General features: G+C 37.0%; 3 protein-coding genes across 6 annotated transcripts; all 3 read left to right on the forward strand.

The window, feature by feature from the left end:
* The first annotated feature begins 132 nt into the window (after window positions 1-132).
* LOC113707465 (uncharacterized) lies at window positions 133-5,344 on the forward strand. 4 transcript variants are annotated; one of them, XM_072058649.1, is made up of 11 exons: window positions 133-500; window positions 664-732; window positions 1,220-1,345; window positions 1,873-2,146; window positions 2,234-2,328; window positions 2,885-3,315; window positions 3,825-3,924; window positions 4,033-4,098; window positions 4,184-4,273; window positions 4,393-4,521; window positions 4,816-5,344. In XM_072058649.1, exons 1-11 carry the CDS (start codon window positions 459-461, stop codon window positions 5,122-5,124), a joined length of 1,731 nt encoding a protein of 576 aa, XP_071914750.1. In that variant the 5' UTR covers window positions 133-458; the 3' UTR covers window positions 5,125-5,344. The 4 variants fall into 4 exon arrangements, with proteins under 4 accessions (XP_071914750.1, XP_027085608.1, XP_027085616.1 ...); XM_027229807.2 differs by having other exon boundaries at window positions 134-500; window positions 1,873-2,328; XM_027229815.2 differs by having other exon boundaries at window positions 135-500; window positions 664-714; window positions 1,873-2,328.
* A 634-nt stretch (window positions 5,345-5,978) lies between these two features.
* On the forward strand, window positions 5,979-15,578 carry LOC113707489 (uncharacterized). The gene is made up of 3 exons (XM_027229850.2): window positions 5,979-7,627; window positions 12,535-12,718; window positions 14,033-15,578. The coding sequence occupies exons 1-3, from the start codon at window positions 6,289-6,291 to the stop codon at window positions 15,393-15,395; spliced, it is 2,886 nt and encodes a 961-aa protein (XP_027085651.2). The 5' UTR covers window positions 5,979-6,288; the 3' UTR covers window positions 15,396-15,578.
* A 3,649-nt stretch (window positions 15,579-19,227) lies between these two features.
* Window positions 19,228-20,258, forward strand: LOC113695384 (receptor-like protein 36). Its single transcript, XM_027214468.1, has 2 exons — window positions 19,228-19,283; window positions 19,346-20,258. Exons 1-2 carry the CDS (start codon window positions 19,228-19,230, stop codon window positions 20,256-20,258), a joined length of 969 nt encoding a protein of 322 aa, XP_027070269.1.
* Window positions 20,259-20,841: the final 583 nt, after the last annotated feature.

Here is a 20,841-nt window from a genome sequence, read left to right on the forward strand (position 1 = left end):
ACTACTAAAGCACCCTAACAAACAGTCTTTTTTCTAACACCCTACTCCTAATATACTGCAAGTGCAAGCTACGCCAAACCCACACGGCCTAAAGGTAAACGCCCACGGCCCACCGCACCCCCACGTCGCCACTCTCCCTCAGGCCTCAACAAAATGACCATCCCACAAATCCAGACGGTTAGTCAATCAAACAACAACAACTGCTTCTGAAAGCTCCCTCCCATCTTCTGATCACTCTCTTCCCTTAATCCCATATTCAAATCAATCCTCAACCGCAACATTCTTACCAACTACTTGCAAAACTTGCTTTAAGCTCAAGGCTAAGGCTCCTAGAGACCATCCTTCTTGTTGGAATACCAAGAATTTGATCATTGAAGATTCTATGGCCTCGTTTTAGCATTTTCTCCGGGTCTTTCTGCGAGTTGAAGAAGTACCGTTGCAATTCAGCATTAGCATTCATGGCAACCGAGGCCGACTTACAGCTTCATTTACCAACTCAGGTTTGTAAGGCTATATTAATAATCATCTTGTTCAAATTCTTGAAGATGATTTTATTCATGGTTGATGATAGTTAGTACTCTACAATATAGTAATTCCATTTCTTTTTGTATGTACAATTGCTAATTAGATTTTTTTTTCTTTGAAATTTTGTTTCCGTTTCAGAGAAAGAAGAAACATAGCGGACAGCTAAAGAAAGAGGAGCTTGAAAGAGAGGTATGGGTGCGATTCCAAGTACGTTTTCTCTTTTGTCTTCTGAGTTGTGCCATTCGCATGCATGGTTGCTTCGACTCCGACACGATTCTAGTACAATACTAGGTGATGGCTTCTTTCTCTGGCCTACATCTTCTTTCAAAATGGTGCCCATCACTCTGTAGCCTGGTCATTTATGATTCACATATCCACATTTTTTGGCCTAATTAATAGTATTCTTTCCTCCTCAAAATATTTCTTGTTTCATCCAATATTTGGTTTTTTTTTTTTTTTGGGGTAACTCTTCGTCAGTTCACATAATTCTTGAACTTGGAAAGCTTATAGTGTTCGTATTGAAAAAGTCATTCTTCGTCTAAAAGAAATTAATTATTACACATTCAAGTTAGATATTCTTGCAAATTTTCCTGTTGGCTTTAATACTTTTTTTTTTTTTTTTTTTTGGGGGGGTTGATGTTTATGCAAACTGAACTGCTAATTTTGGAAATTAACTGAAGCAATGTTGTATAAGGTTGATGTGCTCCGGAAAATGCTGGATCATGAAGAGAAGGTGCATGAATTTCTGGGACGAGTGCAACATCGACAGGATGGTACGTCAAGTAGTAGTCTTGGTATCCCAAACTTTCTTCCTCCTAAGGTGAGTAAGATGGTGCAATGTCACGTACTAGTGTTAGGTGTGTAGGTGATCTCATAGAAACCAAATCCATATGTAAGATCGATGTTCCTATTCTGATGCTATTGTATATATATGCTTGTCACCGAAGCAAATCACAACGAACAGTTATGTAGGTGAAACAAATTACTATAAGTTTCAGAGTTGATTTTCATTTGAATTTGATGAATGGTAATAGACGTTCCACTTTCCAAGATAAAAGTTCCTGATAACATGGTCGAGTCTATGTAGAAGTCAATTGGAAAGAGCAGAATTATTCAGAGCAGTTGTTCTTAATTTTCCTGATTTATATCCACTACATTAATAACAAATCAGAGTTGAGTTCAGAGTTTGGACCGAAAATCAATTTTTTCTTCTTCTTAGTTTGATATATATATATAGATCCCAGATGGGATTTTGGAACTTGATTAATTTGATGTGCTTTCTATTTGTTAACTGCTGTGGTAATTAATGGACGGATTCAACTTTAATTACACTCGTCAATTGCGCAGATGAAGGAGCTGCTAGCAGAGTTGGCAATGGTTGAAAACGAGATAACTCGTTTAGAAAGCCAAATCAGCCAGCTCCAAGCTGAGGTGAAGCTCGAGAAGGAAGCTACAGCAGAATCAAAATCCAAGCAGCTGAGACAACCTCCTCCATCCCAGAACATGAATCCTGATCTTGATCACTTCCCATCTCATCCAGAAGAGGGCAACAAAGAGTTGTTGAAGGAGAAGGTGTCGTTCGAAACCAAGGCATTACATTTCATTAGCAAGGCCATAAAAGGTGATTACAATCTCAATGACTTCAGCATTAGTGACAAAGCACTGAATTCAAGAATCCTTTCTGATCAAAAGGAAAATCAATTTCAAGAGCAATCTGATGCACATCGGAACAAGGGTGGTAAAAAGAGTGGGATGCTGATTCCCGCATCGCCTATGCGCGAGCCAAGACAACCGACCCCCAGGGTAACGTTCACCAAAGTTTGTGGCTTTCTTGTACACTAATCAACTTCACTAGATTAGTGGAATTCCACCTTGGATCATTAGAGAGTAACAAAAATAATGTTTATCTTAAAGACTACATTAACACTTATCTGTGCCAAATCAATGTCGAAGGTGTAATCTTTTTCTCAATCAGGAAGTCAAAGTAGATTTATCATATACTACTTGTCACATTACCAAGAACTCTTTTTTAAATTCAAGTAGCTTAGCCCAATTGGCCAAGCGATAGAGTGTTTAAAAATTCTCTTGTGGGTGTTGGGAATTGGAATATTCCTCCTAGAAAACCTGAAAGATTGCATTACTCTAAGTCTAAGCTGGAGGTGAAGCTTGACTCCCTTAAATTTTTCTTTTTTAAACAAATTTGATTACTCGTAATTTTGTTGGAAAATAAATTAACCTCCAGTAATCAATTGAGGCAAAATAGAGAACATTAGAAGTTCAAGAATTGAATTTTGCATATTTGGCTCTTATTATTTTGCAGCCTATTTGTAGTTGATGTTGTAAACAACTCATGTTTCAGAGGGATCGACGTTTGGAAACCTCCTCGGATCCTCCATCCAAAATACCATCTGCTCCGCAAGACGCAGAAGAGGAGAGCATCAACAAGTGGGCACCCAACAAATTATCCGAGAACATCGTGAAATGCCTGCATTTCATATTTGTCAGACTGCTCCGGACATCAAGAACAATGGAGTTAGAGAAATCAGGCCCAATTTCACGCTCCACAAACTTTTCTTTAAGCTTCAGAGCTGAGCCCAGCTTAAATTCTAAGGCCAGCCTTCTGCTGCAGAAGGATTCAAGACAGCAAGATCCCTATGGAATCTTTGACTTGGAAGAGTCCATTACTAGGGACGTTGGACCGTACAAGAATTTGGTCAGGTTCACAGCAAACTCCGTCGATCCCAAATGCATCTCCAATTCAAGCTCCATTGCTTTGTTTCAGAAGTTAAAGTAAGTTCTCTAACAATGCAGATATTGAATCTTACTCTACTATTCCTTTACAGCCTGATTTGAATCCTAGAAAGTAAACTCTTTCCAAATTCAATTTTTCAATTTTGTTTTGATAGGGTTTGTCTAATAGACACCTGTTAAGATGTAATTTAGGTACTAAATTTTTGAAAAGATAAAATTAATTAAGAAAAGTGTATACACATCAGCGAGAATAATAATTGCTAGTATGTATATATACGCGATAAGTTGGATTCAATTTATGTGCATTAACGTATGCTCATTAAAAAAAAACCCCTTTTTTGATGGTGGAACAGATACAAATGAATTACATCTAAACAATATTAGAAGCAATTGATCAGTGTACAAGTATGAATGGTGTATAGCAGACAAATGCTGCAATCAGATCTTCTTTGCTTACAATATGAGTTCCAAGCAATGGCGCCTTAATATATGCAATCGTTATTGATTTCCATTTTCCAAGTGAGTATCCTTTTTTCGACTTCCTGCAGGTTGCTAATGAACAATCTGCAAAAGGTGGACTTGAAACATATGAACTACCAGCAGAAACTGGCTTTCTGGATCAACATGTACAATGCCTCCATCATGCATGTAAAGTTGTGAACTGGGCTTTTTCTTTATGTTCTTTTTATTCGCTAAGCATCGTTATCTTTTCGCCGCTAACTCATAAGCTAGTGCAATATTCAACTGTGATTCCAGGCATTTCTTCAATACGGAGTCCCCTCTAATTCTAGCCCTGAAAAACTGTTATCGCTGCTGAACAAGGTAATGTGTCATAGTTATATTCGTCATTGAGTTATGGCGTAATGAAATTCTAGCCCCTCCAATCATACGATTTCGTTTGTTTCAGGCCAAATTGAGCATTGGAGGTACTACGGTAACTGCTCGAACAATTGAACAATCTATTCTAAGAAAACCAGAATCATCACTTATAAAAGAGGTAAAAATATTACTTTTTTTTTTTTTTTACAAATAATCATCCTTTTCTTGGGTTTTTTTTTCAAAAAAGAAAAACAAGGATAGAATAATTGATACCCGATACTATACCGGATTTCTCAGGTCCTAGGACAGGCTGATAAAAAAGATAATACCAATTTAGAATCTAAAGTTCGAGAACGTTACGGGCTCGAGCCGGCTGATCCAAATGTCACCTTTGCTTTGTGCTGTGGAACACGTTCTTCTCCTGCTGTAAGTAATCAATTAGTACGAAACATTTATCACCAGAATTCCTATTAAATTACGGACTCGATTATCTTGGACAATTTCAATCTTTTTTAAAGGTGTACACATTGTTTTGATAGATCATCATAATGTTATCAAATCTGCACAAACGATAGAAATTACATCAGTAATTCATTGATACAATAGAGATCTGAAGAAACATTTGGAGAGTTAATAAAAATATTACACAGTGAAGGCTAACATATTTTGAAAAACCAACCAAAAGGCTGATAGTTAGTTGCATTATATTTTCCATCACAGGTAAAGATATATACAGCTGAAGGGGTGATGGCTGAGTTAGAGAAGTCTAAGCTAGAGTATCTTCAAGCTTCAATAATTGTAACGGGCACCAAAAGAATTGCGATTCCAGAGCATCTGCTTCGTCACATGCATGATTTTGCCCAGGACGTGGAGTCATTGATTGAGTGGGTTTGCCACCAGTTGCCTACATCTGGTTCGCTCAGAAAATCCATGGTCGATTGCTTTAGGGGTATTCCTGTGGGAAAGGCCTCCACTATTATAGATAAGATACCATATGATTTCGAATTCCAGTATCTCTTGGCAATATGAATTTAGGGCCATCTTGCAGCGCTATTGTGTAATTACCTGGTGGAAAGTTTCTTGGGAGATGTAAATGGTTACTAGTCATTCGTTTGGTCTTTATTAAAATGCTACAGAAGAAGCATTGCTCCTGTCAAAACTCAAACGGGGGGAAAGGGTTATAAGAAGAATTTGTGGAGAATTAACTATTATCAGTGGTCAAGATCCTATGCTTTAGTTCTCCTACCCATTAATTCTTGCGTTTTAATTTCTTATTTCAAATTTCAAGCTTCCTACTTGCTCCTTCAGACAAGAAATTATCAATGGAAGCATTCTCAGCTTTATCATTTTATTTATTTTATGACTCTGACAACAATATACTTAGAAGGTCGTTTATAGTTTACATATGGCTTCAGCCCAACGCAAGTGACCCTCAATTGTAGACTTGGAAATCGAATTTTAGACTTTCCACACGGAGGATTTGGGATTAGGATTGTAAATAAATGTTTTTATTCAGTCCACAAAAGTTGCAGTTAATGTACTCATTTGGCTTCCATCAAACCATTAGGACCATAGTTGCAAAAGATGTATAAATCCACTTCACTTACATAGCTAACTAGTTTGGATGAGTGGATAAACAAATGGAGAGTCCAAATCCTAAAAGAGGAAGAAAGAAAGAAGAAAGTTTGAGAGTCCAACAAAAAAGAAAATATCTTAACTACCCATTTAAGATGAGAGAAGAGAGAAGGGGAATTCGAAACTACAACTTCTAATTTTTGGAGCCACTATCAGTTAAATTGGGTAAATGAACATGTGAAAAAATAGCCATTCAATCCAACGGTTTGATTAATGTTAATGGAATACCAATTGGCCTAGTTACCTTCAATCTCATCTCAATATGACCTTGATTCCTTGGGTGGAAGCAAAGACTTTTCCACGAACCAATCCTGAAGTTAGGCGTGTTTGTGTGGAAATTGACTCAAGTCAGTCACTCGGTTGTTAATGACTTTGTGAAACTGCTGTTGTTGATTCACATTGATTGGTACTCCTTTTTGCTGTCCCCTTTCTATCTTTTATTTCTGGTCATCAGAGCAAATGGTGATGCCAGAAACCAAATAAGAGTAGTAATTAGCAGAGGGCAGTGCATTTCTCAGCAACAATTAGCTCATTCTAATCAACCAAAAGAAAAAAAAGATGGATCGAAGCTTATGCCTCTGCCTACTGATTTGCCTGTTCTTGCAGTGCCCATTCAGTTATTCTTGGAAGAGTCTGACATTTCTTGATCTTGGTTCCAACTTACTGGAGGGACCATTACCTGCTTCTCTCTGCAAGTTAGAAAAGCTGCAATATCTTCTCCTGTCTCACAACAAACTGACCGGAACAATACCTCACTGTTTCGGGAACATCAGCCGACAGCTCACGGTGTTGGACTTGCGGAGAAACGGCTTTCATGGGATGATTCCAACAACGTTTCCAGAGCGCAATCAGCTCAGGAATCTTGGTCTCTACGGCAATAAACTAGAAGGGCCCCTACCACGATCTTTGATCAACTGCAAGAGCTTGGAAGTTCTCGACGTTGGAGAAAACAGCATAACCGGTAGATTCCCTGACTGGCTCGAAACTCTCCCAGAGCTACGTGTTCTGATATTGAAATCGAACAAATTTCACGGTCCAATTGGAGCTTCATCTAATAAATCATCATTCCAGAAGCTCAGGATCTTGGACTTATCTTATAATCAGTTCACTGGATACCTACCGAAAGAAATGATCGAAAACTTTCCTGCTATGAAGAGGAATGATAGTGAAACACAAAATCAATACATGGGAGATGGCTCATACTATCTAGATTCAGTGACGGTAATCATGAAAGGGCTAGAGTACGAAATTAAGCGGGTCCTCACGGTTTTCACAACCATCGATTTGTCTGGAAACCAATTCGAAGGAAACATTCCGAAATCCATTGGGGATCTCAATTCTCTCGTGGTATTCAACTTGTCCCACAATAACTTCAATGGTTTGATTCCACAAACACTGGGGGACTTGTCTGAACTTGAATCACTAGACCTTTCTTATAACCAACTCGTGGGAAGGATTCCCCCTGAGCTTTGCAATCTGCATTTTCTTGAAGCCTTGAACCTTTCCGAGAATCATCTGGTGGGACCAATTCCTTCAGGTGGGCACTTCAATACCTTTCCTAATTCTTCATTTACTGGGAACCCCGGATTGTGTGATTTTCCGCTTAAAGATTGTGGAGAAGTTGATGGACCGCAACCATCTCCCTGGCGGGTATCTCATCACGGAGATTTGTTAGATCTTACGAGTGGATTTACATGGAAATCAGTGGTCTTAGGATATTGTTTTGGAATGATCCTTGGAGTGGCCATTGGATTCCTAATGTTCTCTACTCGAACCCCAAGATTGTTCGTTGCTATGGTTGAAGATGTATGCAAACGATCGAAAAGGCCAAGAAGAGTTCTGTACGTCCCTTTGGCTCAAGGTTTGAGTAAACGATCGAAAAGACCTCAGATGACGTGAAAAAATGGATCGACTAGCTGAATGGTACTGTATTAGTTTGATCGTTCATATGTATGTTTACTTGCAATATTGTGCTTTAAGAACTGTACTTTAGTTTCTTCATCGGAGTATTCTTCGTTGCTCTCTAATGATTTCAAAGGAGTTAATTGTTGCCTTCTTTTTCGTTTAGTCTAAGATTCATTTAATGATGATGGACGACTGAGTGTAATTGGATATGTTATGATTTTGAAAAATCTCGTTGCTTTCATTAGAAAGATGTGTTTTAATTTTATTTTTTTTATCTTTTGAATAATTTTAACTACTTTTTTATTTCACATATCGTGTACACTTATAGAAATATTTTAACTATCTTTTTATTTCACATATATAAAAAAAAATTCTATTGTGATCTTTAATTAACTAAAACAAGACTTGTAATCAAGTTATAGAGTATTCTCTTTCTTTCCGCAATAGGAGGTAGTTTTCATTTTACATAATCACACCACGTATAAAAGTATATAACAAAACAGAAAAATTCTACCGTGCTTATTAACAAACTTTCTATTTCAATGTTAAGTTTCTAAGGTATTTATCTAAAACTTTATTGTAAATATATCCAAAACACCTCCGTTTGGATTGATTAAAAAATAAAATTTTCATATACAATATTACAGTAATACACAAACAAAAAGCAACCTCAAAAACATCAAATATATATATATATATATATATATATATATATATATATATATATATATATATATATAAAGAAAACCTCAAAAACACCAAAAACAACCTTATCTACATTAAAAAAAAATTTCAGTTACATTATTACAGTAAAATATTTTAAAAATACCCCCAAAAACATTTAATTCAAACGGATCAGCCCTTCCTCCTCCAGCCCTTCCTCCATTGCTATCCACATTCGTCACCCATACCTAATTTAATTCTTTTAATTATTTTTAAAAAAACTCATAAATATTTTAAAGTGTTACTATAAATGGTGTTTTATCAAATTTTTGCCTTTTTAAAACATCTCTAAAACATGAGTGCCGAACAGACCCTGAAACTGCGTCTTGTGGTTAAGCTAAAGAGTATCCTCTTTCTTTGGACAAAAAGGTGGGAGGGCCTAATGGAATATGTTCTCTCGCATTTTCATGCACTCATGCCTATGGGCAGGAGTTGACCCAAGTCAACTTTTTGTTTAACAAACCAAATCTATATTCTTCTTTCAGATGAATGCTTATTCAAAGTGTTTTGCGAGCTTGACACGTTCATGAATGGTCTTGGCTGATATGTTTTATTCCTAAGGATTAAACTTCTTGAATTGTTCAATGACAGCTGCTTTCCCGTTTTTCACCACCACAGGTTTAGCATACAGAAAACTCGAACCCGGCCGGAGGCTAGCAGCACCCTTTTCAAAGTCCTGTGCTGGGCTGCGTGGTTGCTTTTGACCACGTTGAAATGTTTCCGGAAGTCATTATTGTTTCGATTTCAAGTTGGAGATATATGCTTCACTGATGGGGTAAAATCTTTTCTTTAGGGTCATGTAAACTCACATTCAAAGCTTGGAAGACAGGAAGAAACACGAATTTTAAGACCCACAAGAAGTTTTAGGTTAGAAAATGATTTAATTGACGTACCGCTAGGAATGAATCAGACTTTAAATACGATCTGGCTGTATGTGCTACCAACAGATTTAAAGCTACAGCACTTTTTGTTAAATTCTTACCCTTCATTTCCTCTTTTCTAACTCTTTCTCTCCTTTTCTGGATGAGGGTTTCAATTTCATAATTGACTCCAATAATTATGAGATGCGTCTCATTCTTCTTTCAGCATTTTCGTTTATGCAGTCAAAAACCTGCTCGATCTGTGTTGGCGCAAAAAAAAAAAAAAAAAAAAAATACACGCACAATGAAAGCAATCTTAACATATATGAAAATATGTGGGAAGAGAAAGAGAATAAATACACAAATAAATAATCAATAATTTACTAACCTAAAATCCAATTGTAACAAATATCAACTCGTAATCTTTCATTTACGACAAATCATAAATTTTGACTATGAGATTTTCTCTCAAATCCACTTTCAAGACTGACTCAACTCATCAACTCTTCAAACCTATAACTTCTTAACTCTTTCTTCAAGAAAACAATAAAACACTAGTTGTATTTATAGATTGCTAAACTTTCGAAACAAACACAATTATAAACTAAAACTTATTTGGAATAGATTTAAGATTTCTTAAACTAATATGGAAACTAAACAAATATGCCACCAAAACAAGAAACTAGAAGAATTAGGAAACTAAATACTAAAATAATTTGCTTTAATTTCCTTCATTGCTTACTGTAAACCAAACTCGCCTTAGGGGTGGCAATCGGGTCTGTTTCGAGTTGACGGATCAGATTGAGACCCAGGTATAACAGAAAATCCGCTGACCTGAACCTGACCCGCCAGCCTGAAACGGGTCAGGATACCTGACCCGAACCCGAAAATTTCGGGTTGGCGGGTCGACCCGAAATGACCCGAAACTTAATTTTAATTTATTAATTTATCACTGTAGTTTCTAATAAAACCAATTTCGTACAAGACTAACTACATAATCAAGTAATAAAATTTAAATAAATAATCCCAAACCAAATCTAAAATAAATTAAAACACCGTAAAAGTGTTTTATCCCAAACCAAATATAAAATAAATTAAAACAGTATAAAAGTAAAAAATAATATAATACATTATTTGTCCAAATATAATAATTTCAACTTCACACAAGTTAAATAAATTCATTTAAGATTAAGTGATTAATGCCTTTGGAAAAAAAGAATAACTTAGTTTAGTTAGATAAAATAATTTTATATTTATTAAATTATTTTTAATTTGTAAACGGGTTATCGGGTCATATCAGGTCACCCATGGGTTGACCCGAATTCGACCCATTTTCTTTTTGGGTCCATCGGATTCGACCCGATTCTGACCCAAACCCACGAAATCTCAACCCAAACCCATTAATTTCGTGTTAGCTTCGCGTCGTGTTTTCAAGTCGTGTCGGAAATTACCACCCCTACTTGCCATTGTAATCAGCTTCAATGCCATCTCGAGTTTTAATCTCCATGAAAAATTCAATCGTAGTAAACACAACATTCAACCCCAATTTATGATTATTTTTAATTTTATCGTCACACATGGCAATGGACGAAATGTATAATTCTCGAACAATTTCTTGGCTTAATCACTTTTGTCAAAAAAGTCAAACATATTTACCAATTCTTCTTCGCATACTCCATAATTTTATTTATTTATGTCTCTAAGAAAAGCTCTGAATACCAGAAAATCATAATTCCCACTACCCATATTTTCAACATCACCATGTTTTTCTTTAATTTTTTCATACTAATAATTGGATCAACTTTAGCAGTACCACAATTTTCAATTAATTTGTCAACTCCACAATTGATTTCAATCAACTCTATCACTTGATTCTTTTTTTCAAAAAATTCATCAACCTCAATAAAATAAAAAATTCCTGCATCGTTACGATCTTCAGTTACATAATTTCGCTTTCTTTCTCAACCACTTGCGCAATTTCTTTTTAAATTACAAATTTTTCATATTCATGTGCACTCATAATTTTACAATTTCTTTTTTTCTTTATCTCATCAAAAAATTCTATTTCTTCTTTCTCGTCACAAATTTCTTCTCCACCATGACTACAATAAGACTTTATCAGAAATTTTCAAGCCTTCTTTATCGTCTTTGCATGTATGAAGTGCTGAGATAGTAGAATGTCTTACAATATAACTATTTATTTTTCTATAACTCTTTAACTACATCGCTTGATAATTCCGAGTTTGCTATAGGTTTCGCAAACCCTTTTTGGACAATATTCCAAACTCCAATAGATTGAAAAAAAAGTCTTTATCATTATACTCCAAATATCAAAATCATTTTTACCATCAAAGATAAAAACGTCACAATGTGGTAAATAATATGGATCCAAATTTCAACTTCACAAACAAGCCTCAAGCCCCAAAATCAAAGTTTAGAATTTTGATACCACTTATTGGTACAAAAAAAGTACACACACAATGAAAAGCAATCTTAACACATATGGAAATATGTGAAAAAAGGAGGTAAACAAATACTCAATAATTTTCTAATTCAAAACCCAACAATACCAAATATCAAGTCTAACTTTTCACTCAAGACAACTTATAAATCTCAACTATGAGATTTTCTCTCAAACCCACTCTCAAAACTCGATTCAAGTTAACTCTTCAAAACCATACTTTCTCAACTCTTTCTTCAAGGAAACAATAAAACACTATTGTTTGGACAGCAATTTATTTAGTCAAATATATTTGCTTACATCATCATTACAATTTTCAATACACCTTTTTACCTTCCCAATTACCTTTTTATCTCACATACATCACATCACAAAAAGTGCTACAGTAAAAATATCTCAAATAATTTATAATCCAAACAGAATAGTATTTATAGATTGCTAAATTTCCTAAATAAACACAATTATAAACTGAAACTTATTTGGAATAGATTTAAGAATTTCTAAATTAATATGGAAGTTCTATAGATTTAAGAATTAGGAAACTAAATACTAAAATAGTTTGGTTTAATTTCCCTCAATCTGTCGATGGCCTCTCAATTTTTCTTGAAAAAGTTACTCTTGACCATAGGTGTTCCTTGCTTGAGGGACCATCAAGTGCCTTGTTCTATAGCTGCAACTGCAAGCTACGGACTCCATTAAGTTCGTACTAACAACAGAAATTATATCAGTCATTAATTGATACAATAGATCTGAAGAAACATCTAAAGAACTAACAAAAAAATTGCACACTGAAGGCTAACATATTTTGAAAAACCCAATGGCTAGTAGTTAGTTGCATTATCTTTTCTTTCACAGGTAAAGACATATACAGTGAGGGGGTGATGGCTGAGTTAGAAAAGTCTAAGTTAGAGTTTCTTCAAGCTTTAATAATTGTAAAAAGAATTGCGATCCCAAAGCATCTGCTTCGTCACATGCATGATTTTGCCCAAGATGTGGAGTCATTGATTGAGTGGGTTTGCCACCAGTTGCCTATATCTGGGTCGCTCTGAAAATCCATGGTTGATTCCTTAGGGGGTACTCCTGTGGGAACGGCCTCCACTATTACAGATACTATACCATATGATTTCGAATTCCAGTATCTCTTGGCAATATAATTTTAGGGCCATTTTGCAGCTCTATTGTGTAATTATGCGGTGGAAAGTTTTTTTCGATATGTAAATGGAAATTAGTTATTCTTTTGGTCTTTTTCAAAATGCTATAGAAGAAGCATTGCTCTTGTCAAAAGGGTTTTTTTTTTCCCGGAAATGGTTTTAAGAAGCATTTGTCGAGAATTCACTATTGTCAGTGGTCAAGATCCTATGCTTTTATTTCTCCCACCAATTAATTCTTGCGTATTCATTTCTAGTTTCAAGCTTCCTACTTGGTCCTCCAGAAAAGAGAAGGGGAAAAAAATCTTCATTGTCAATAGAATTATTCTCATCTTTATCTTTTTTATTTACTTCATGACCCTGACAACTATACACTTAGAAGCGCGTTTATAGTTTACGCATAGCTTCTGCGTAACTGGTAACACAGTCCAACCATCAATTGTAGACTCGAAAATTGAATTTGAGTCTTTCCACGTGGAGGATTTGGGATTTGGATTGTAAATGAATGGTTTTTATTCAGTCCACAAAAGTCTCAGTAAATGTACTCATTTGGCTTCCATCAAACCATTAGGACCATAGTTGCAAAAGATAGATAAATCCACTTCACTACACATATCTAACTAGTTTAGATAAGTGGATAAACAAATGGAGAGTCCAAATCTTTAAAGGGGAAGATATACATACATACTTACATACTTACATATACATATATATATAGCATTTCGACTACCTATTTAAGAAGTGGGGAAGAGGAGAGGGGAATTTGAATCCACCACTTCTAATTTCTGGTGCCTCAGCCGTAGTCACTATCAATTAAATTGGATAAATGAACATGTGAAAAAAAAGCCTTTCAATCCAACGGTTTGATTAGAGCCAATGGAGTACCGACTAGCCTAGTTACCTTCAATCTCATCTCAGTGTGACCTTGATTCCTTGAGTGGAAGCATAGACTTTTCCACGAACCAATCCTCGAGTTAGGCGTGTTTGTGTGGAAATTGACTCAAGTCAGTCACTCGGTTGTTAATGACTCTGTGAAACTGCTGTTGTTGTTTCACCTTGATTGGTACTCCTTTTTGCTGCCCCCTTCTATCTTTTATTTCTAGTCATCAGAGCAAATGGTGATGCCAGAAACCAAATAGGAGTGGTAATTGGCAGAGGGCAGTGCATTTCTCAGCACCAATTAGCTCATTATAATCAACCAAAAGAAAAAAAAAGATGGATCGAAGCTTATGCCTCTGCCTACTCATTTGCCTGTTCTTGCAGTGCCCATTCAGTTATTCTTGGAAGAGTCTAACATTTCTTGATCTGGGTTCCAACTTACTGGAGGGACCATTACCTGCTTCTCTCTGCAAGTTAGAAAAGCTGCAATATCTTCTCCTGTCTGACAACAAACTGACCGGAACAATACCTCACTGTTTCGGGAACATCAGCACACAGCTCACGGTGTTGGACTTGCGGAGAAACGGCTTTCATGGGATGATTCCAACAACGTTTCCAGAGGGCAATCAGCTCAGGAATCTTGGTCTCAACGGCAATCAACTAGAAGGGCCCCTGCCACGATCTTTGATCAACTGCAAGAGCTTGGAAGTTCTCGACGTTGGACATAACCATATAACTGGTCCATTCCCTGACTGGCTCGGAACTCTTCCAGAGCTACGTGTTCTGATTTTGAAATCGAATAGATTGCAAGGTCCAATTGGAAATTCATCGAATAAATCATCATTCCAGAAGCTCAAGATCTTGGACATATCTTACAATCAGTTCACCGGCTATGTACCGGCCAAGATGCTTGAAAATTTTCAGGCTATGAAGAAGAATGACAGCGAAACGACACAACGTCAATACATGGGAGACGGTACATACTATTTAGATTCCGTGACTGTAATCATGAAAGGGCTAGAATACGAAGTAAAGCGGATCCTCACAGTTTTCACAACCATTGATTTGTCTAGAAACCAATTCGAAGGAAACATTCCAAAGTCCATTGGAGGTCTCGATTCTCTCAGGTTACTCAACTTTTCCCACAACAACTTCAATGGTTTGATTCCAACCTCATTGGGGGACGTGTCTGCACTTGAATCGTTAGACCTTTCTTTTAACCAACTGGAGGGAAGGATCCCCCCAGAACTAAAAAGGCTGAACTTTCTTTCAGACTTGAACGTTTCCAAGAATCATCTCGAGGGACTAATTCCTCAAGGTGGGCAGTTTTATACCTTTCCTAATTCCTCATATACTGGGAACCCCGGATTATGTGGTTTCCCACTTAACGATTGTGGAGAAGATAAGGGACCCCAGTCATCTCCAATGCGGGTATCTCATCCCACAGATTTGTTAGATCTTACGAGTGGATTTACGTGGAAACCAGTGCTCTTGGGATATTGTTTTGGAATGATCCTTGGAGCGGCCGTTGGATTCCTAATGTTCTCTACTCGAACCCCAAGATTGTTCGTTGCTATGGTTGAAGATGCATGCAAACGATTGAAAAGGCCAAGAAGAGATCTGTACGTTCCTATGGCTCAAGATACGAGTAAACGGTCGAAAAGACCAAGAAAAGAAGCCCTCCGATAGCGTAAAAAATTGATTAATTAGCTCAACGTTATATTGTATTAGTTTGATCGTTCATATGCATGTTTATACTTGCAATATTGTGCTTTAAGAACTGTACTTTAGTTTCTTCATCGGATTATTTTACTTGTGATTTCTGGCTGTCGTTGAAATAAATGAGTTAATTGTCGCCTTCTTTTTCATTTAGTCTAAGATTCATCTAATGATGATGGACGACTGAGTGTAATTGGATATGTTATGATTTTGAAAAATCTCGTTGCTTTCATTGCAAATACGTTTTTTTAAAATTTAATTTTTTATTTTTTTAATCTTAGAAACTACTTTAAATTTATATATGTATACATATCATGTACATTATTATACATCATATCACTTACCTCATTTATAAACACAAATTAAAAAAATTCTACCGTATTCTTTAACAAACTAAAACAAGACTTGTAATCAAGCTAAAGACCATCCTCTTTCTTTGGACAAAAGGTGGGAGGGGTAGCAGTAATTATGTTTGAGTAAACTTCTTGTATTTTTAACATGCAAAAACTCGAACCCAGAGGCTAACAGCATCTTTTTCAAAGCCCTCTGCAAAACGTGGTTGCTTTTACCACATTAAAACGTTTACAAAAGTCATGATCTTGACTTCGAGTTGGAAATATATACCACTTTACTGATCGATGGGGCACAACACAATCTTCTCTTTAGGGCCATGTGAAACGCACATTCAAAGCTTGGAAGAGAGAAAGAAACATACATTTTTAAGACCCACAAGACTTTTAAGGCTCCAAAATGATTTGGGCGTTCCACTAGCTGTGAAACTGACTTTGAATAGGAACCAACAGATTTAAAGCCCTCTCAATTTTTCTTGGAAATGTTTCTCTCGACCATAGAGGGACCATCAAATGCCTTGTTCTATCTGCAATTGCAAGCGTTAAAAGCGGTCAAATTTGGACACCGCTGCCTTAGTCCAACAAGAAATTAATTGACACGAGACAACGCAGAAATACTCCTGTTCCGATGAAAGATTGCCTTGCATATAACGACCTCTTTTTTCTTTTTTTCTTTTTTTCTCTTTTGGGGAGTTATAACTATAAGGCATCTGGCTGTGTGAATTGTTGTAGTTAAACATGAAAGCCGTAGAGTAAATTTTTTGCAGTTAAAAGTGACGAAGGTTCTAAGAGTCCTTTTCTAACCACTGCACCAACTCTAATGGTTGATATATCTATTTCTTTGTATTGCAGCAATTTGCCTAAAATTGTAGTATTTTTTATATAGATGCCATCCCATGCAAATGAAATCGAACATATCACCATAAAGTTGTGGATAAAGGCCTCAATGCTTGATAAATGGCCTTTTGAAAATGGTTGGAGGTCAAAATATTTATTATTTGAATATGGACTTGCAGTTGACACTGGTTAATTTTATATAGTTCTCGAAATGTAAATTCCTATTTGTGTGTAAATTATTTAGTCAAGTGATGTGTATATGACCCCAACTGTTTAGTATAGAAATTGTTGAGGCCCTAAAGTTTCAGTTTTACTCTGCAACCAAAAGAAAAAAGAAAGTACCATAATGAATTTACATCTTTATCTAACATAAAACAGACGACAATAATACCGGGAGATACCCAGAAATTAAAAAAAAAAAAATCTAACATTAGGAAGAATAATCAAATCCTACATACGTTCTTGCAAGCAAGGATATTACTCCTCAAGAATTCATGCTAAGCAATCTCCCAGAGCAGCTCCCTCTATGCATTTTTTTTTTTTTTGTAGTTGTTCAATCTCCTGAATACCATTAGGAATTTGACCAGACAAGAAGTTGAAGGACAGAGAAAGTCTCTGCAATTTATCAAGCATTCCCAGCTCACTTGGAATCTCACCAGACAACAGGTTCGCACTAAGATCAAGGGATTACAACTCACTAAGCATCCCTAGCTCTCGTGGAATCTCACCCTTCAATCTGTCGTCCTGTAGATGCAGCATTTCCAAAAGCTTGCAATTTCCCAATTCAGGTGGAATTTCCCCAGATAAGGAATTCTCAGCCAGAAAAAGATTTATCAACTTGGTTAGCTGACGAAAGAAGAAGGAACAGGTCCAGTTAAGCCAGAGTTGACAGCAGCAAGTTCTGTTAGGCTACTGTAATTTCCCAAACCTGGTGGAATACTTGCGCTAAATCTGTTGTCAGACAAAACCAACGAGTTCATTTCTTTGCAGTTTCCGGAACCCAAAAGAATTTTGCCTACTAAAGTGTTGTTACTGACGTCTAAGTATGTAAGGTGCGCAAGATTGTTCAGGCTTTCTGGCAAAGTTCCAACTAGATGGTTGTCGCTCAAGTAAATTTCTTGCAAGGTACTACAGTTTCCTATGGAAGATGGAATGGTCCCGGATAATTCGCTCCCGTGTAACCAGAAATTGACAATCTTGCTCATGTTTTGCACATTTGAAGATATGGTGCCACTAAGCTTATTGTTGTTCAAGTAAATGGATCCTATAGATGGAAGGGAACAAAGGGATTCTGGAATTTAACCATTTAGAAAGTTGCCATACAAGTTTAAGAATTGTAAAGTCTTCAAGTTTCCGAGACTGAATGGTATGATTCCGGTGAAGCTGTTCAAGGACAGGTCCAAGAATTCCAGAAGCCTAGAGTTGCCAAGTTCTGAAGGGATTGTGCGGAAAAAGCTGTTCAAGGAGATATCAATTACTTCTAAGTGCCTCAGTGAACAAATGTTGGGTCCTAACTGACCTGAAATTCCAGAGCTGGAAAGATTCAGAGAGACCGCATGGCGACTATTGTTACCACATTTAATGCCGATCCATGAGCACGGATTGGGATCCGATGCATTCCAACTAGATTTTATAGGAGGAGGAATAACGGTCCAACGTTTTGAGAGGGATAATAGGACTGTCCCATCAGTGCCCAGAGCAGAAAGAACGTAGACTAATGCAGAGAAGTAGATAAATAGCACAAAAAGATTTAAAGAAGTCGCCATATATATGCAGAATTTGAAGGAAAACGAGCCAACCAAACCAAAAGGTTTATGCTAGCACGAGTGAGGAAGAGAATCAGAGAAATTTACTGCAAAAGGGAAAGGAAAGATTTATTTACAGGAGGTATACGGTGACCTCAATGTGGTGCTGCAGAGGTACAGTGCTCAGGCAGCCTTGCAGATTGACATGCAAGCTCAGACAACTTGGCTGCTCTTCAACGCTTTATGGCTGCTTGGTCGACGAAATAACATCAAACCAAGGAATAAATAATAAATCCTGGTTCTTTTGCCTGTTTTAATTCAACGCACTGGGGAGGAAACTCCTCTGCAAATTGATGGTTTTGAGAAGAAAAGTGAGTAGGAGTTCACAGAAGAATTCTGCATTATGTCCTTGTTCAATTGCAATTAAAAAACATGTACAATCAAGAGACTATGGCCATTACTAAAGCTAGTCACTGTTTGCATGGGCAACTAGGAATTAGTAAAATCTTAAAGAGGCCGTGGATCAAAGTTCACTACCCTGTGGGGAATAAATAATTTGAACGCTTGTAGAAGTCTGTATGATAAATAACGAAGATCTGTATTGATTGGGGTAAGTGAGGAATCAAGGTATCTTTAAAATGTAGCTTAGTTTAAGACCAAATTTGACTAACTAATAGCACTAGGCCCCATTCTGGGTGGATAATTTGCATGGGTTTCAGTATAGTTCACATGAACATGCTTTCCACGTCTGATTTTGTACTTTCTGGTAACATCTTTCTCGTTAATTATTGTCACCTACACACCCTAACTTGCAGAATATACTTCAATCTTGTTGCATTTTTTTGTCCCTTCCCTTAGAAGCATTTGTAAATGGAAACGCTTTGGAATTCTTTATGCATCGCTTGTCTTGCTCTTTCATCTGATGGGCAAGCATGCGAACGTTAATTTGATGTTTGATTCATTTGGTTCATCCTTTCGTTGGAACCAGGCACTACTGCATAATCATTGTAGCAGCAGTAAATGCAGAAATAGCAAATCAAAATCATCCAAGACACAACGGAGTGGCTCTTGTGGCTCTGCCTACCGCTTTACTTGCTCTGGAATTTCCAGTCAGTCTCTCTTGGAAGAGTCTGACTTTTCTTGATCTTAGGCATAACATGCTTGAAGGACCATTGCCTCCTTCCATCTGCGATTCCGAAAACCTGAAGTATCTTCTGTTGGCTGAAAACAAATTGAATGGTACCATTCCTCAATGCTTGGGAAGTTTTAGCAATCGACTCAAGGTGTTGGACCTGCAAAAGATTAGCTTCCGCGGGATGATTCCAACAACATTCAAACATGATAATCAGTTGAGGATTCTTAACCTGAACGGAAATCAATTGGAAGGGCCACTGCCACGATCTTTGATCAATTGCAAAAACTTGCAAGTTCTTGATGTTGGCAATAACAAGATTTGCGATGCATCCCCTGTGTGGCTTGAAACTCTTCCAGAGCTACATGTTTTGATATTGAAATCCAACAGATTTCAAGGTCCTATAGCCACTTCTAAGACTAAACTCCCATTTCCCAAGCTGCGAATCTTCGACATATCTCACAATGAGTTCACTGGCATCCTACCGGCAGACCTTCCGAAGAACTTTAGAGCCATGACCAGCCTTGATAGCAGAAAAGAACTTGAATACATAGGAAATCGATTTTACTACGTAGATTCTGTGACTTTGGTGATGAAGGGCAAGGAAACTGAGTTTGTCAGAGTCCTCAAGCTTTTCACTGCGGTTGATTTATCTTCGAACAAGTTTTCAAGTGAGATTCCCAAGTCCATAGGAAATCTCATATCAGTCAGGTTACTCAACTTTTCCCACAACGGGTTGCAGGGTTCCATTCCTGCAAACACTAGATGAGTTGACTGCACTGAATCACTGGACCTTTCTTGGAACCAACTTTAGGGGAAATTCCATGGCAGCTTACAAAACTAACCTCTCTTGCATTCTTCAACCTCTCCCAAAATCATCTTCTCGGACGCATTCCTCAAGGTAAGCAATTCGACACATTCTCTAGTGATTCATACAAAGGGAACTTAGCATTATGTGGATTTCCATTGAAAGATTGTGGAGAAGTTGAGGCCGCACAATCACCTGCCAAGGCGGAAACATCGCAAATCAATTATTTTGGCATTCTGGGCTTGTTTCCTTGGGAATCAGTAGTCAGTGGATATTGCGTTGGCATGGTTGCTGGGCTATGCATTGGAGGCCTGTTATTTACTAGAAAGCCAAGATGGTTCCTACCATCAGTTGCTAAAGCGACGCATAAATGGTCAAGAAGTCGGGGAAAGATTGAAAGATGGTCTTAGACTGAGTAAAAGATTGCATTGGCATTTGGCAATCTATGCCAATCTGGGAACGCATAACACTCACTGGATTTGTAGCCATAAACTAGGAAAACATGATTGAACGCCAGCAGATTCAACTGTTTCGGGTTTGAAGT

The sequence above is a fragment of the Coffea arabica genome, chromosome 1e (assembly GCF_036785885.1).
Source record: "Coffea arabica cultivar ET-39 chromosome 1e, Coffea Arabica ET-39 HiFi, whole genome shotgun sequence".
NCBI lineage: Eukaryota > Viridiplantae > Streptophyta > Magnoliopsida > Gentianales > Rubiaceae > Coffea > Coffea arabica.